Source organism: Leiobunum rupestre, chromosome 4 (genome assembly GCF_980474605.1).
Source record: "Leiobunum rupestre chromosome 4, qqLeiRupe1.1.hap1, whole genome shotgun sequence".
Taxonomy (NCBI): domain Eukaryota; kingdom Metazoa; phylum Arthropoda; class Arachnida; order Opiliones; family Sclerosomatidae; genus Leiobunum; species Leiobunum rupestre.
Genome location: NC_143387.1, coordinates 22,560,635 through 22,576,850, shown reverse-complemented (window position 1 = coordinate 22,576,850; position 16,216 = coordinate 22,560,635). Strand labels below are relative to the sequence as shown.

The 16,216-nt window shown below is 34.1% G+C and overlaps 1 protein-coding gene across 2 annotated transcripts; it reads left to right on the top strand.

Annotated features, from left to right (window-relative positions):
- Positions 1-8,084: 8,084 nt before the first annotated feature.
- On the top strand, positions 8,085-13,669 carry LOC149947173 (XK-related protein 6-like). Of its 2 annotated transcripts, none has more exons than XM_090171478.1 (11): positions 8,085-8,479; positions 8,545-8,728; positions 9,118-9,209; positions 9,289-9,366; positions 9,430-9,534; positions 10,611-10,715; positions 11,474-11,678; positions 11,753-11,829; positions 11,902-11,993; positions 12,486-12,674; positions 12,737-13,669. In XM_090171478.1, exons 1-11 carry the CDS (start codon positions 8,344-8,346, stop codon positions 13,034-13,036), a joined length of 1,563 nt encoding a protein of 520 aa, XP_090027604.1. In that variant the 5' UTR covers positions 8,085-8,343; the 3' UTR covers positions 13,037-13,669. The 2 variants fall into 2 exon arrangements, with proteins under 2 accessions (XP_090027604.1, XP_090027602.1); XM_090171476.1 differs by having other exon boundaries at positions 9,118-9,230.
- Positions 13,670-16,216: the final 2,547 nt, after the last annotated feature.

The following is a 16,216-nucleotide window of genomic DNA, read 5'->3' as shown; positions in this document are numbered from 1 at the left end:
CCTGGTTTTTGGGTAATTCTCATTCTCTTACGAGACCGTGTAAAGTTTTGGTCTTCGGTAGAGATCGGCGAATGTACACACCTTTTGCTAATAGTTTAAAGCTGTGTAACGTACAATCATAAGTAATAATATCATATAGTATGACACCGAATGAAGCAGTGAAACGTGCAATCATAAGGTAGAATATACATAAGTATGACACTATACGAAGTTGAGAATGGTGTGTTTAACGTAAAATTATAATTAACAATGTCCATAAGTATGATGCTAAGTTAAGCTGGGTAATGTCCAATTAAAAATGACATCAAATCATTTAGTGATGGTATCAAAGGACGTTGTAAAAGTTTTGATCTTCATTAGAGGTCGGTGAATTGGAAAACGGTGTGTCACGTATAATACACACCTTTTTTAATTGTCTAAACTATATAGTGACACACCTTAAACACTTTTTGCTTCCGTCTTCGGTAGATATCGGCGAACTCGAAAAAGGTGTGTAAGGTGTGTATCGCAAAATACTCACCTTTTCTAATTGACTAAACGACACACCGACACACCGTACACACCCGACACACTTTTTTGTTTCCATCTTCGGTAGAGATCGGCAAATTGGAAAAAGGTGTGTATGGTGTGTATCGCTAAATACACACCTTTTCGAATTCGCCGACCTCAGTCTACCGAAGACCAAAACTCTTACAACGTCATTTAATACCATTACCAAAAGTGACATAATTACCAAAAGTGTGTCAATCGGATCTATTTCTTAATTAATGTTAGGAGCGAAAAAAAAGTTGGGAGGGGAGAAGGAAAAGTATGCCTTGGGGAGGAAAGGAAGTTAAAACCAACAAATAACGCCTCGTAGTGAGGAACGGAGGAACTAAGTAGCACTGGTCAAAGTTAGTGTATTTTTTGATTTTTCGTCGTTCTGTGGAGATGCTATCGCCATCTACCCACGACATAATACCATAGACTAAAAAAGATCCAGAAATGCGACAATAAATAGTCTTTTATGTGGTCGATCTCGAGTCGAGCATTCATTAAGCCTTTAGCATACGATAGTACAGGGATTGTCACACTTTTGGTAATTATGTCACTTTTGCCATTACTAAATGATTTGATGTTATTTATGATTGTACTGAAAACGGAAACAAAAAAGTGTGTCGGGTGTGTACGGTGTGTCGTTTAGTCAATTAGAAAAGGTGTGTATTTTGCGATACACACCGTACACACCTTTTTCGAATTCGCCAATCCCCAAAAACCAGGATTAACTTTCAGGAAAAATCTCAAGGGGAATGCGTTTCGAGGAATATAAAATTCTAAATGGATTGTTCACAAAAAGCAACGGAAAAGTATTGAAATTTTCATGAGCTATGAAATTAACGATGCTGTGGAACCAAACGTAGTGTCCTTTCTTAAAAGAGGAATTACCTTCAAGACAGTTGCATTTCACAATCTAACGTCTCCCTACAAAAAAATATCAAAGTTGACTGTGATCCAGTAGCGTAACTAGGATCTCCGTCCCCCCCCCCCGCGAAATACGACTCTGGGCCCTTTAAAATAGCACTGATTTTAATCATAAACTTTTGGGGGCCCCCTAGTTCTCGCCCCCCCGCGCGGCGGGGTGTGCGGGGGCGTTATTTACGCCACTGTGTGATCTCAGTTTAAGAACATTGAAAGATCGATAATTTCGGTAAGAATAAGTCACTATATCATATTTATTAAAGACACATTAATAAAAATGTAACTACATAAATATTTATTTTGATTGTATTTTAAAAATGTTCTTTTAATGAAAATAAAAATATCTTTCTGGTATTTGTTCAGTTTTGAATTTTTTATGAAAAAATTTATTTTTAACTACCACAGTCCTGCCTTTTTAACTATTAATCAAGGAGTTACAACTTCATTATTAATAATCTATGATAGTTTAATGTAACAAAACCCATATACTTTGCTTTTAAAAGAAATTCGATTTAAAACTATACTGCTCCAAAGGTTTATAAAATTGGTCTACATGTTCTTAAGACACGTCTATATTAATTAAATACTAACTTCAAGCCCCAAATGTTATTATTTGATTTTACAGATGCATCTAAACATTTAATTTTATCTCAAAATGACCTCCGCCAAGTTACGTCGTTTATGTTTTCAGGCGACGAGTGTGTGGTGTGTCTTTTAGTCAATGTAGAGGTATGACAAATTCGCCCTATGGATTTACACACCCAAACCTCACGGTCTCACACTCTCCGGCTTACAAAGGCGTAAAATACGGACGGAGAAAATGTTGACAGGGATTTATTATGGAGGAAGCATATTTATCGACTACCAAGGCAATTAGTGAACCATATGACGTTGGATAGCCAGATAAGATACACAATTTGTGATTTAAATTCGAAGAATTATCCCACCATTTTTAACTCGGTGGTCATTAAAACGAAATCCCTCTACTACGCAAACAACATTTCATTACCGACATATGGAGTGAACACTTAAATGAGATAACGCAAATATATTTTATTTTGTCTCGACGAAAGACGAAATTTTAAATTCGGATAATTGCGATTAATGGGAGTATGAACATAATTATGGCGGATCAACGTTTTTCAGATTTTGCCGAAGAAGATAAATTGTAGTTTTCAGGTTGGGTACGTTTCTCGCTAGAAATGAGTTTATATAGCTAATCAAATGAAATTCAATAATTTGTCCCTCGCTAGAAATGAGTTTATATAGCTAATCAAATGAAATTCAATAATTTGTCCCTCGCTAGAAATGAGTTTATATAGCTAATCAAATGAAATTCAATAATTTGTCCCTCGCTAGAAATGAGTTTATATAGCTAATCAAATGAAATTCAATAATTTGTCCCTCGCTAGAAATGAGTTTATATAGCTAATCAAATGAAATTCAATAATTTGTCCCTCGCTAGAAATGAGTTTATATAGCTAATCAAATGAAATTCAATAATTTGTCCCTCGCTAGAAATGAGTTTATATAGCTAATCAAATGAAATTCAATAATTTGTCCCTCGCTAGAAATGAGTTTATATAGCTAATCAAATGAAATTCAATAATTTGTCCCTCGCTAGAAATGAGTTTATATAGCTAATCAAATGAATTGCAATAATTTGTCCCTCGCTAGAAATGAGTTTATATAGCTAATCAAATGAATTGCAATAATTTGTCCCTCGCTAGAAATGAGTTTATATAGCTAATCAAATGAAATTCAATAATTTGTCCCTCGCTGGAAATGAGTTTATATAGCTAATCAAATGAAATTCAATAATTTGTCCCTCGCTAGAAATGAGTTTATATAGCTAATCAAATGAAATTCAATAATTTGTCCCTCGCTAGAAATGAGTTTATATAGCTAATCAAATGAATTGCAATAATTTTTTTATCCATGCAGGGAAGGATAATTTTATTTTAAGGATATTTCAACGCTAGATCTGATATGATTATTATCCCTCTGAATAAAGTAAAAGTCAGATTATTGATGGACCTTTATTAATACATTTAGCAATTTAAATAATTATTATATTTGAGTCTTTGCGGAAACCAAAAAACAAAAGAAGATAAACCATGAAATCATCTTTCTGAAACCTGAAAAAGAAATTATAATAAACTGAAAAAGCAATAAATTGATAGTGTTTAATTAATAAAGCATCAAGAGTTTGAAGACCAAAACTCTTACAACGTCATTTGATACTATCACTAAATGATTTGATGTTATTTATTTACTTATGGACATTGTCAATTATAATTTTACGTTAAACAAACCATTCTCAACTTCGTATAGTGTCATACTTATGTATATTCTTACTTATGATTGTCCGTTTAACAGCTTCATTCGGTGTCATACTATATGATATTATTACTTATGATTGTACGTTACACAGCTTCATTCAGTGTCATACTTACGGACATTCTTACTTATGATTGTACCGTTTTGTACGTTACACAGCTTTAGGTTATTAGGAAAAGGTGTGTACACACCTTTTTAGGCTTTTTCGAATTCGCCGATCTCTACCGAAGACCAAAACTCTACACGGCTCATAAGATAATGAGAATTTCCTAAAAACCAGGATTAACTTTCACGAAAAATCTCAAGGGGAATGCGTTTCGAAGAATATCAAATTCTAAATGAATTGTTTACAAAAAGCAACGCAAAAGTATTGAAATTTTAATGAGAAATGAAATTAACGATGCTGTGGAAAGGTAAAAGATCTCTTAGAACATGCCAAACGACGTAGCCCCATTTTATCTCAATTTAAGAACATTGGAAGATTGAGAACTTCGGTAAGAATAAGTCAATCGCTATCGCATTGATTAAAATGTAACTACATAAATATTTATTTTGATTGTATTTTAAACTCTTTATAAAAAAGATCTTTTAATGAAAATAATTAATTCTGGTATTTGATCAGTTTTGTATTTTTTATGCCAAAATTTATTTTCAACTACCACAGTCCTGCGTGTTTAACTATTAATCTAGGAGTTACCACTTTATTACTAATAATCTGTGATAGTTTAATGTAACAAAACCCACCTAACTTTAGTTACGTGGATTTTGCTTTTAAAAGTAATTCGATTTAAAACTATACTAATGCTCCAAAGGTTTTTAAAATTGGTCTACATGTTCTTAGGACATGCATATTTTAATTAAATACCAACTTCAAGCCCCAAATTGTATTATTTGATTTGTCAGATGCATCTAAACATTTAAATAATTTTTCCTCAAAATGACCTTCGCCAAGTTACGTCGTTTTTGCTTTCAGGTGACGAGTCTGTGGTGTGTATTTTAGTCAATGTAGAGGTATTCGCCCGCTATATTTACACACCCAAACCTCGCGGTCTCACACTCGCCGGCTTACGAAGGCGTAAAATACAGACGGAGAAAAGGTATGACTGCGATTTATTATGGAGGAAGCATATCTATCAAGGCAATAAGCGAACCATATGTCATTTTATAGCCAGATAACATTTGTGATTTAAATTCGAAGAATTATCCCACCATTTTTAACTCGTGTCGTTATTCGTCCCGATGTTGATTAAAAAGAAATCCCTCTACTACGCAAACAACATTTATATATATATATATGGAGTGAACACTTAATACAAATATATTTTATATTTGTCTCGACGAAAGACGAAATTTTAAATTCGGATAATTGCAATTAATGGGAGTATGAACATAATTATGGCGGATCAACGTTTTTCAGATTTTGCCGAAGAAGAAAAATTATAGTTTTCAAGTTGGGTACGTTTCTCGCTAGAAATGAGTTTATATAGGTAATCAAATGAATTTCAATAATTGTTTTATCCATGGAAGGATAATTTTATTTTAAGGATATGTCAACGCTAGCTTACTCTGATATGATTATTTTCCCTCTGAATATTCAGATTATTGAATGACCTTCATACATTAAGCAATTTAAATAATAATTATATTTGAATCTTCGAGGAAACCAACCACAAAAGAAGATAAACCATCATCTTGCTGAAACCGGAAAAAGAAATCATAATAATAAACTTAAAAAGCAATAGATTTATAGTGTTTAATTAATAAAACAACAAGAGTTTGAAGACCAAAACTCTTACAACGTCATTTAATACCATCGCTAAATTATTTGAGGTTATTTACGATTGTACATTACCCAGCTTCACTTAGTATCATACTTACAGACATTGTTAATAATGATTTTACGTTAAACACACCATTCTCAACTTCGTATAGTGTCATACTTAAATATATTTTTACTTACGTTTCACAGCTTCATTCAGTGTCATACTTATGGATATAATTACTTATGATTGTACGTTCCACAGCTTCATTCAGTGTCATACTTATGGAGATAATTACTTATGATTGTACGTAACACAGCTTTAGGCTATTGGAAAAAGGTGTGTACACACCTTTTCCCAATTCGCCGATCTCTACCAAAGACGAGAACAAAAAAGTGTGTCGGGTGTGTACGGTGTGTCGGTGTGTCGTTTAGTCAATTAGAAGAGGTGTGTAATTTCCGATACACACCGTACACACCTTTTTCCAATTCGCCGATCTCTACCGAAGACGGAAGCAAAAAAATGTGTATGGGTTGGTAAAAATCCAGATTTTTCTAGAAAATCCTCTGGTATGTTTTTTGCGGATTTTACTGGTTTAAACTGGATTTATCAAAAATATAATAATATACGCGTTTTTTTACTTATTTCTAGCCTTTTTAAGCACGTAAAACCAGTGAATCATCGTCTGCTAATAGTTCCTATCTCTAGCGCGTCTGAGATATAACGATTCGGGGATTTTCGCGCTCTTTTAATAGACTGAGTTATTATGTTACATATGCTTTTAGTTGATATTTAGCTAACATCTTATCTTTCAGAGATTTGTTTTCAATTTTTATTTTTTAGTATGCCTGTGACATCATAATTCCTAAATCATCGAATATTATCGGTGGGAGAAAGTCGGATCCCGTTTGGATGGAAGTTTGATAAAATTGTCTGTGAAGGTGGGACGTGTAGAGCTAAGTGTAATCATTGGGGAAGTGAAATTAGTGCAAGGGCAGAGGGAGTCACGCATCATATGGAATTTTTTTCGAAAAAGCGGAAAAACTTGTTAAAATAAACAGATTCTTGATTATGAGTTCAGAGAAATAAATAAAAGTTTGGTTCAGTAGTCGATTTTTTAAATTTTATTAATATCCAATTTTTTATTAAGTGTCATAAATTTCATTCGGTGTCATACTTATGGATATTATAACTTATGATTGTACGCTACACAGCTTCACTTAGTATCATTCTTATTGACATTTTTACTAATGATTGTACGTTCAACACACCATTCTCAACTTCGTATAGTGTCGTACTTAAGGATATTTTAACTTATGATTGTACATTACCCAGCTTCACTTAGTATCATACTTATGGATATTCTTACTTATGATTGTACGTTTCACAGCTTCATTCAGTGTCATACTTATGGATATAATTACTTATGAGTGTACGTTACACAGCTTTAGGCTATTGGAGAAAGGTGTGTACACACCTTTTTCCAATTCGCCGATCTCTACCGAAGGCAGAAACAAAAAAGTGTGTCGGGTGTGTACGGTGTGTCGTTTAGTCAATTAGAAAAAGTGTGTATTATTTTCCGATACACACCGTACACACCTTTTTCCAATTCAACGAAGGAATGTGAGTATGTTGCTGAGACATTGTGAACAATTGTCTGTGTTGGGAAATTAGTCATTACGAACGAGAGAGAAAACCGGTGTGTCGGGTGTGTACAGTGTGTGAAGTGTGTTTTTTAGTCTGAGAGTTGAGGGGAAAAAAAGTGTGACGGGTGTGTACGGTGTGTTGGTGTGTCGATTAGTCAAGCCCCATAAAAAGTTTGGTTAACTGTTTTTTATGAACATTTTATAGGAATAAACAACGATTTAACATGCAAAAATAATCGTTTTTGTCGTATTTTTTTTGGATAATTTACGGTTTTGAATAAAAATAAATAATTAGATAATTTATAATTCAAACGCCGATCTCTAATTAAGGCAAATCCAATTAAAAATGATGACAAATGAAGCATTCCATTAGGCCTACTTGTCCATATTTACAATTGAAGGCACCAGCGTTATTAATAAACTTCGCTACAATTTCAATTTAACCCAACTTATGATTAAAGATGATTTGTGATAGTTCTTACAACTCTTGAAGCGGCAAGATTTTCCCATATTTGGTTTACACCTTGGTAAAATAAAATTCCAATCAGTAAAATAAAGAAAATTTACGCTTCAAATCAAACTTGGTCGAAACCTCGGGCCTCATCCTCCAGTCCCGATTTTTTTTGTTTAGACTGCCAGCAGCCAGCACCGACCTCGGATACGAGATTTAAAACTGAACCGAACTGAATTTTTCAGACTTTTTAGCCCCACGGTATTACATTGCCCCCCGCAACTAGGGAATCGTATGGTTAGACGGGAGCCCGTAGGAATCTCGCTGCATTTCCAATCTAGGGTACGTAGTCTAGATTATCTTTGTTGGGGTCCAGCGTAATCCTTTTTTCGGCAATTGGTAAAGAAAAGAGCCGTGCACGTGCCTTGATTAATTTAGTTGGTAGTGGTAAAATCGACTACGGTTCGTACGCTACCGCAGCCGCAGCCTGCTGCATCTTTTTGGTTGAAAATCAACTCTTCAGAATGATTTAAGTGCAAAATTTGGTGTCTAAGGCCTCTGCTCGACACCACTAGTTATATTTATAAAAAATGAAGTGCAAAATTTAAAAATGGCTCTTGTTTTCGCGGGTGCGGAACCTTAAGTTGAATTTATATTTCTGTCAATTTGCTAAAATCGTTTATAAATTATGTCAAATGACGAATTACAAATTTGTGTGACAGAAAAATCTGTTGAAAAACCAAGTAACGGACCGTTTTTTACTGTTTTTGACGCTTTCTTTGCCGTATTTTCTCTCTGTACATTTCTGGCAGATATAACTACAGGTAATCACTATTAATGAAAAATAAGAATTTGTGAGAAAAACATTTAACTTAACTTAAATTTTCAGATGTCATCATTGTTGTACTTTATATTTACAATGAAGACTATGAATATGCTGGCATTACATTTACAATACTTTTTATTTCAAGCATCGTCATAAACTTTTTCAGTTTGTCCTGGTATCAAATGGATGGAAATTTATCATTTAAATTAATAGTCATCAATATTTTACAATTTGGAATCATCCAAAGGTAAATTTAATCCAATCGTAAATCCATTAATATAGCTTGGAACAGGGCGATTTGGAATGTAATTTCCAAACAGAATTTAGCCTCTTTTGTTTGTAAATGTTATGCGACTTTACCAATTAGTTGTGCATAAATTAAAGTGAAGTGTTGTTAACAGTAATTTCTTTAAAAACCCACCATTTCATGGTTTTCAATGCCAGCTATCAAATTAAATCCCTTTAAAAGTAAAAATATATAAATTACCAGGAGGGGTTTTGAAACATTTTGTATACCGTGAAAAGATTTTATTTTAAGGAAACTTGATTCATCCTAGCTCTAGATTGCAACCATTATTATTGCATTTTTGATTCAATTACATGAGATAAATTTTTGTAACTAAATTGTAATTACAGATATTTATCATTGCTTAAAATGGGATTCTCACTGAGAAAGAATACGGATCCCTATATTGTTCAAAGATTTTATGAAAGACAAAGTGACATTTGTATGTTAAGGTTGTTTGAAAGTGAGTGTGTAAAATTGATTTTCAACCACTCTATGAATGACACTTTTTATCTCCTAAGGTTTTTTAGAATCTGCTCCCCAAATAGTGCTTCAAATGTATATTATGTTTAGCATACAAGACTGGAATCCATGGACTGGTGAAAGAAACTAACAGTTAAAATGCAACTTCAGAAGTGTCATAAATTTATTTTCCAATTAAGGGATATCTGTTGGAGTTTCCTTAATATCTCTATCTGGAGGAATTTCTGCGTATAATAAGGCATTGCGTAATGCAACACCTCATAAAGAGAGACTATCCTGGATAGGTAAATATTCCATGTTCAGTAATGACTTGATAAGACCTTTATAGAGTAAAATTTAATTAGCAAAACCTCAGCTTAAAAAATCTTTGTGAAAATCAAGTAACTTCTCCCATCTGGCTATTCATATTTTACTATTTTTCTGGGCAGAAAATTCATACTCAACAACAAAAAAGCATAGCAATGCTCTAAACATTTCCGTAGGTACCTTATGGAAAAAAATAGGAATACAATTGCAAACCTATTTTTTTTTTATTTATTTAGAATTTTATGTTATAGCCCCATTATTGATGAACACCCCATGTTAGTGATTGAAAATGAATAAGAATTAAATTATGTCCCTTATCAGTAAGCCCACTGTGTTGTCTATTGGAAATAAATGAATAAATAATTGGCTAGAATAGTAGGAATTAAAGGAAAACTGTCACCAAAACCAAAATTTACAAGGTTTTTTTACATAAAGATAGAAAATATTATGTCCCTGAAATCTTATAGTTATTGGAAAAGTATTTAAAAAGTTACGCTACGTTTTCCGCAACCTACATCAAATAAACGGCTTAAAAAATTTCAGAAATCGCAGTTGAACCTACGTGCAGTGCCAAAAAAATGAAGCGGCAAAAATTTGAGAAAGGGCGGCGTGTAAGGCATATTAAAAACACGATTAACTACAATCTACCAATATAACTAGGTTAAAAAGCCAAGGAGAATGTCGTAGCAGACATCAGCTCTGACCGAAAAACTCTTTCGTTCAACCAAGTGGTTCTGAGATTCTCGAGTCGGGGGGGATAAAACACGAAATTTGGTTGTTAATAATAAATCAAATACTTGAAATATTAACATGAAATTTTTTGTATAACCATTTTCGGACGTCCTTTATCCATTTAAATGGTTCTTAACAAATTTTAGGGTGGTGACAGTTCTCCTTTAAATGAAATTGGAATTTAATAGTAACCCTATCATCCCCTTTAGATGTAACATTAAACACTCATACATATGAGCTTAGAACTTCTGGTTCTTTTGTTTGTTTAGGGTATTATTGGTAATTTTTCTGTATTTTAAATTAATTTAATAAACCATTCTAGGTGTATTTCTACAAATATTTTGGAGAGCCGGCACTATTACTTCCAGAATATTTGCTATGGTTTTATGTGCCACAGCAATTCAATCATGGTTTATTTTGGTTTTTTGTAAGAACATTTATTTTTTATAAGGGAGCTTTCACACTGAAAAGTTTTTATTTAGAAATCTTTAACATGCTAAATCTTTACCACAAAAAAGTATTAATATGTTCTCAAAATATTTAAAGGGGAAACCAAATGACTGAGCCCAGGGTTAATGCGAAAACTGATGAGTGGATAAATATTTTTGAAGGGAATTAGTTTCCCTTAGCGAACTAGCTTCGCCCCTTCCGTGAAGGTGGGAGCAATTCAAAAAATGAAACAAAATGTTCTATTTTTACGGTCAGTTATTGGAAACTTGTTGCCATCTATGAATTGTTGGAGTACCTTATTTTTGCACAAAGTATTCTGACCTTCAACGTTTTCCCACGACCATGTGAAAAGCCACTTATGTTTCCCTTAAAATGTTTTTTAAAGAAGATATAGATCTACTATTGGTAATTTTGCTATGTTATTAGTCGTATGTAATTATCGTTCAGTAGCAAATGTCTTTGTTCAAAAAAAGACAGATAAAAGATTTTATATCTGTACATTATTTCTTTCTGAATTTTTTTATTTAATTTTAGTAATTTTACGTATAAAAAATCGGTTCACCTTTGGGTGACCTGCCAAGTAATTATGGTTGTTCAAAATTTAATTTCTAAATATTTCATTTAATTAGTTCAATGGTAAAAGTTGAAAGTTTAGTTTTATGATATGAAAATGGAAAGTGTGAAAGCACCGTTAGCAATTATTTGTCAAAAAGCACATCAAGTTTTTTTATACAGTTTTACATTGGCTGGGAGCGACTATTACGGTCCTTTTCCAAAAAACTGACTTCAGCGAAACTTGGTGGGAAGAGAAAATATATAATTTTGTTGTAGGAGTCATCTTTTGTTTTTGCTTTTTCAACCTTAAAGAAGGCCAATCAAGGTTCAGAGTTACAATTTTTTACACCATTGTATTTTTAGAAGACGTATGTTTTACCGTTATGTGAGTTTCTAAATCATATAACATATGTATAGAACCCAATTCCTGAATACTTAATTTTTCTGTTTTGTACATAGTTTCTATTGTATTGTCCAACCATCACCTTCTTTTACCATATTTTCATTCCTGATGGTCATTTTATGTTTCACAGTAGGTTCGTAAAGTTTTTCTTATCATTAGCCATACTTTAAATGTGTAAAAATTTATATTGATTGTTTTATTTCAGGTATTTTGAGCATGATAGTTTATTATGGATGGTTTCACCCTCGGGGACCAATTTTTATTGATTCATTGAAGTCTGTCTTTACAGGAGATAGGGCAAGTTCGAAATTTTTAGTGTCCTAATTAGAAACTATGTTTTCTTTTATACTTATGGAGACTGACTATGTTTATTTTGGCTCTCTATTCACCACATGGGCTAACAGTGTGATCCTTTACCCTATACAAATCAAATCAGCTAGGTATCTTATTAGTTCCCTAATACATGATGGAAACTCACTCTGGTGATGGATTTCTTCCCTTTTCTTATATCAGGGGGAAAGCATAACATGGTGCCTGCAGATGGTTCTAAGATATTCTTTCTCGGTATAAATTAACACATTTTTGGTATTGAGAAAAATTCATTATGTGGGTGAAATGTTAGGGTCTAAATTAGAATTGTCCTGATTTGATATTTTCAAAACCTTAATCACAGAGCAATTAAATCAAGTAATATATGTTACTTGATTCGATAAATAAGCCTTCTAGACCAAATATTTTAGTGTCACTCATTTTAAGACCATTTAATTGTAACAAAAGTTGTATTTACAGATTAGTCAGAAAGGAATGTTTTTAACAACAGGATTCTTGTCACTTCGAACATTGAAATTTTCTTGCCCTAAAAATGCAAATCATGGTGGTGGTAGAGTCAAAATTTCCCTTAAAGGTTCAGTTGATTCTCCAGAGACTGTAGAAGCAACTGTGATTCCTGAGAGCTCTGAAGATAATCCTTCCGATATGGTAATCAGTTGCAAACACCGATATTATATTCAAGTACCCTATTTTATTTTTCTTTATTTTAGGGAAACCCTGCTGTTGGACTACTGGCAAATATTTCCATGAACCCAATTTTACGTTGTTGGGGCTGGGAGGAACATTCGTATCATTCATTAAATTGTTTAGTTTTAGGTGATGTGTGGGAAGATAACTGTGGGAGTATGTTTCTGGGAGGCGGGCCCAAATGTATTGAAGCTAAACATTATCGACTTGTTAATTATTGGTTTCGGTCACAAGTTGTTTCGGGTAAAATGACAAGATCCCGAATTCATTGTTCATGTCTCATATTAAATCCTTATAAGTTTCAAATTGCCAATGAAGCGTAGCTAACAATTGAGATATGAGATTATTAACTGAAAGGAAATTGTGTAAATATAAATATATATATTTTTAAAGATTAAGGATGTGCCAATATTTTTGGTAGATTTTCAGCTCAAAGCGTACATTATCAAATAACTTAAAAAAGTCTCAGGATATAAAGTATTGGACTTGAAGAAATATTACTTTTTCAGCTTCTAATTTTGCTGTTTTCATTCCAATTTTTAGTCATAAATTTTAATACTTCTATAATGTAATTCTGTAATTTATACGATTATTTGGTATTATCACAGATTTCTTAGGTTACTGATTACGTAAATGTAGTAGAACCTCCCACTTTAGACATACATAAGACTATAAACTAATGCTGCTGTACAAAGACAAAATGAACTATTGGCCAAAATGTTCGTTTGCCTTTGGACAGTAGATTTGTGAAGATAATTTGGAAAATATTCAGATTGTAGAGCAATATTTAAGTCCTTTTTGTTTAAATATATTTTTTAAACATTTTCAAGTATTCCCATTTTTAATGTATTCTAATTTCTATTATTTTATCAAAAATGTGATTTTACTAATATCGCCAGTTCTCAATCATGATTGATCATTTCATTGATTTAATATACAATAACATTTTTGCCTAATTTTACACCCTAATTTTACATTTTATTTCGAAATAAAAAATATACATTTTATTAAATATACAAATTGTTCAATAAAAATGGAATTTAGTTTTTAAATAAAATGTTTTAAACATGAATTGAAATCATATCAATAACTGGATTTAAACGTATAGTATTATTAGAATTTATCTAATCTTATATTTAACATTACAAATGCCAGAACCTTTATCTAACATATAAGCGAGGTGTATATTTGCGACGTAATTCTATCTAGCCACCAAAAACATTGTAGTGCCCGGCAAGGCTCCAGCTGCAGAGCCCGATCTTGATATTTCGGCTCTGGCTTCCATTTGATAAAACCGGCTCCAGATTTGATATGTCTCTTGGTATACAGGGTGTTACGGATAAGAGTACTGAAACTTTCTATTTGCATTCTATGGGTCTCTGAAACGAAGCACTTTAGGACCCCTGTTTATTGGACATTTTTAACTCATAGAGACCCATATAATGCATATAGAAAGTTTCGTTTCTCTTATCCGTAACACCCTGTATATAGTAACTAATTAAAAGCTATTATTCGCGACCGAAACGAGTCTAGGGGGCGTAACTGTTCCAGCTTATCCGACGTAGCGCCTATGAGCCAGCGTCTGCTACAGACTAATTAAAATTATTAAGAACGTTTTTTATCTTCTCAAAATATAAGCCAAACGATGTAAACATTATCTATAAATGCAAGTATCATTATTTATAAAGTAAAATTTTCGAATAACGATGAGGAAAAACTTATAACGTCTGCTTTAGCAGTTAAATAAGTTTCAATGGCGAACCAAAGAAGACGTTGCGATAGTTTTCGGTCGCAAATAGCGCAATACTAAATGACTAAATGAAGGACCCGCGGTTTCAAGACCCATTGTGGCTTGACTGACTTGTTTAGATTTTATTTTTTGGCGACATCTATTGACCGACATTCGAAAAACATGGGAGCCGAGACTCCCTTTAACATAAAAAAACTTGAGCTTCTGCCGGTGTGTTTTTGTGGCCTTTTGAAATTCTCACAGATCAATTTCGGAGAACGCCAAAACTCACCTTTTTAGTTCCACATCGATATATATATATATATCTATGTGTGACTCAGCGCCGTAGCTAGGGCTGGGCAGCCAGGGCGGCCGCCCCGGGCGCCGTGTGCTCGATATGGTATAGGGGCACCAAAATTGGTCCATATTACTATATTAGGGTGCGCCAAAATTGCAGCTCGCCCCTGGCGCCATTTTCTCTAGCTACGGCCCTGGTGTGACTATTGCTATGGACGGAATGTCGTTAAGTGTTGTTTGTTTGTCTGTTGTCGGCGTGGAAAGCGACTACACGGTAGATGGAGCTGCGAAAAATAATTTACACTATTGGCGATACCCGGATTCAAACCCAGATTTCTGGCCGCGTAATCTCCAAAACCGACGCCTTTACCAAGTGAGCCGCTAAGTCCTCTTCGAACTTCATGCTTGAACTTTTAGCCTTGAACACTTTAATAGTTGGTCCAGAGATTTTCCGCCCCCTCACGCGTGCCATTAATTTCCACCCCTTCCGACCAACCCCCTTAAAGGGAGAGTCACCGAATGGTACGATATCGTACGCCACGAAAATTGTAATACGCCCTAAAAATTGCGATGAAATCATCGCTCTGACGCGTCTTCAACTGATTTCCCATTTTCCGCAAAATAAATTCATGGGTATTTTTTTTATGATTTGGCGAATTTACATGACTTTTTGTGCCTAAACTACCCAAATGTTTGATATAAATTTCCTAAAATAAACACATTTGAATCCCAGTTTAAGAATTTCTTTAAATCATATTTCCACTAATTTCAATAATTTAAAAGAATTATGTTCGTCGTGTTTTGCTTACCTATTTCACCTTTGATACTTTCCGTCTATCTAACGATAGGAAATCACATGGCCTAAGCAGCTTTTTTATTGGTTTGCCCACCCGGTATCCTGAGGGTGGGCGGTGGCCACTCTTTAGCATAGGATGGTATATTATATATAAACAATAGGAAATCACATGGCCTCCACAGCTTTTGTATTGCTTTGCCCACCCGCGTACCCTGAGGGTGGGTGGCGCCCAAGTTTTAATGATGGCATTTTATATATCTAACGATAGGTAATCACATGGCCTCAACAGCTTCCAAGGCCGTCGCCACATTGTCGAGAGGGCGCCCGGATGTTTCCGCTTGGAGACAGAAAATCAGGAACCTCGAGACTCTCTGGCACCCCCCCCCCCGAGCACCTTTCGTAAATCGGACAACGTCACCACCGCATGACTAGACACGAGTCTTAAGTACACCAATGACCCACGTAAAATGGGAGGTCACCAGTTGCTCCGCCCCCCAATCCCCGCAACAAAACCAAGAGACAGAGCCCCAAGAGGACAGATAAGTTTTTGGATTCTCGACAGAAATCGGCCATTGCCACGAGGAGAGAACTCTACCTGGACCCGAGATGAACTTCCGAAGCCCAAGTCCGGAATGACCGTCCGCTAAAACCATGCGCGGTCTCGCCCGTCAGACTCCACAA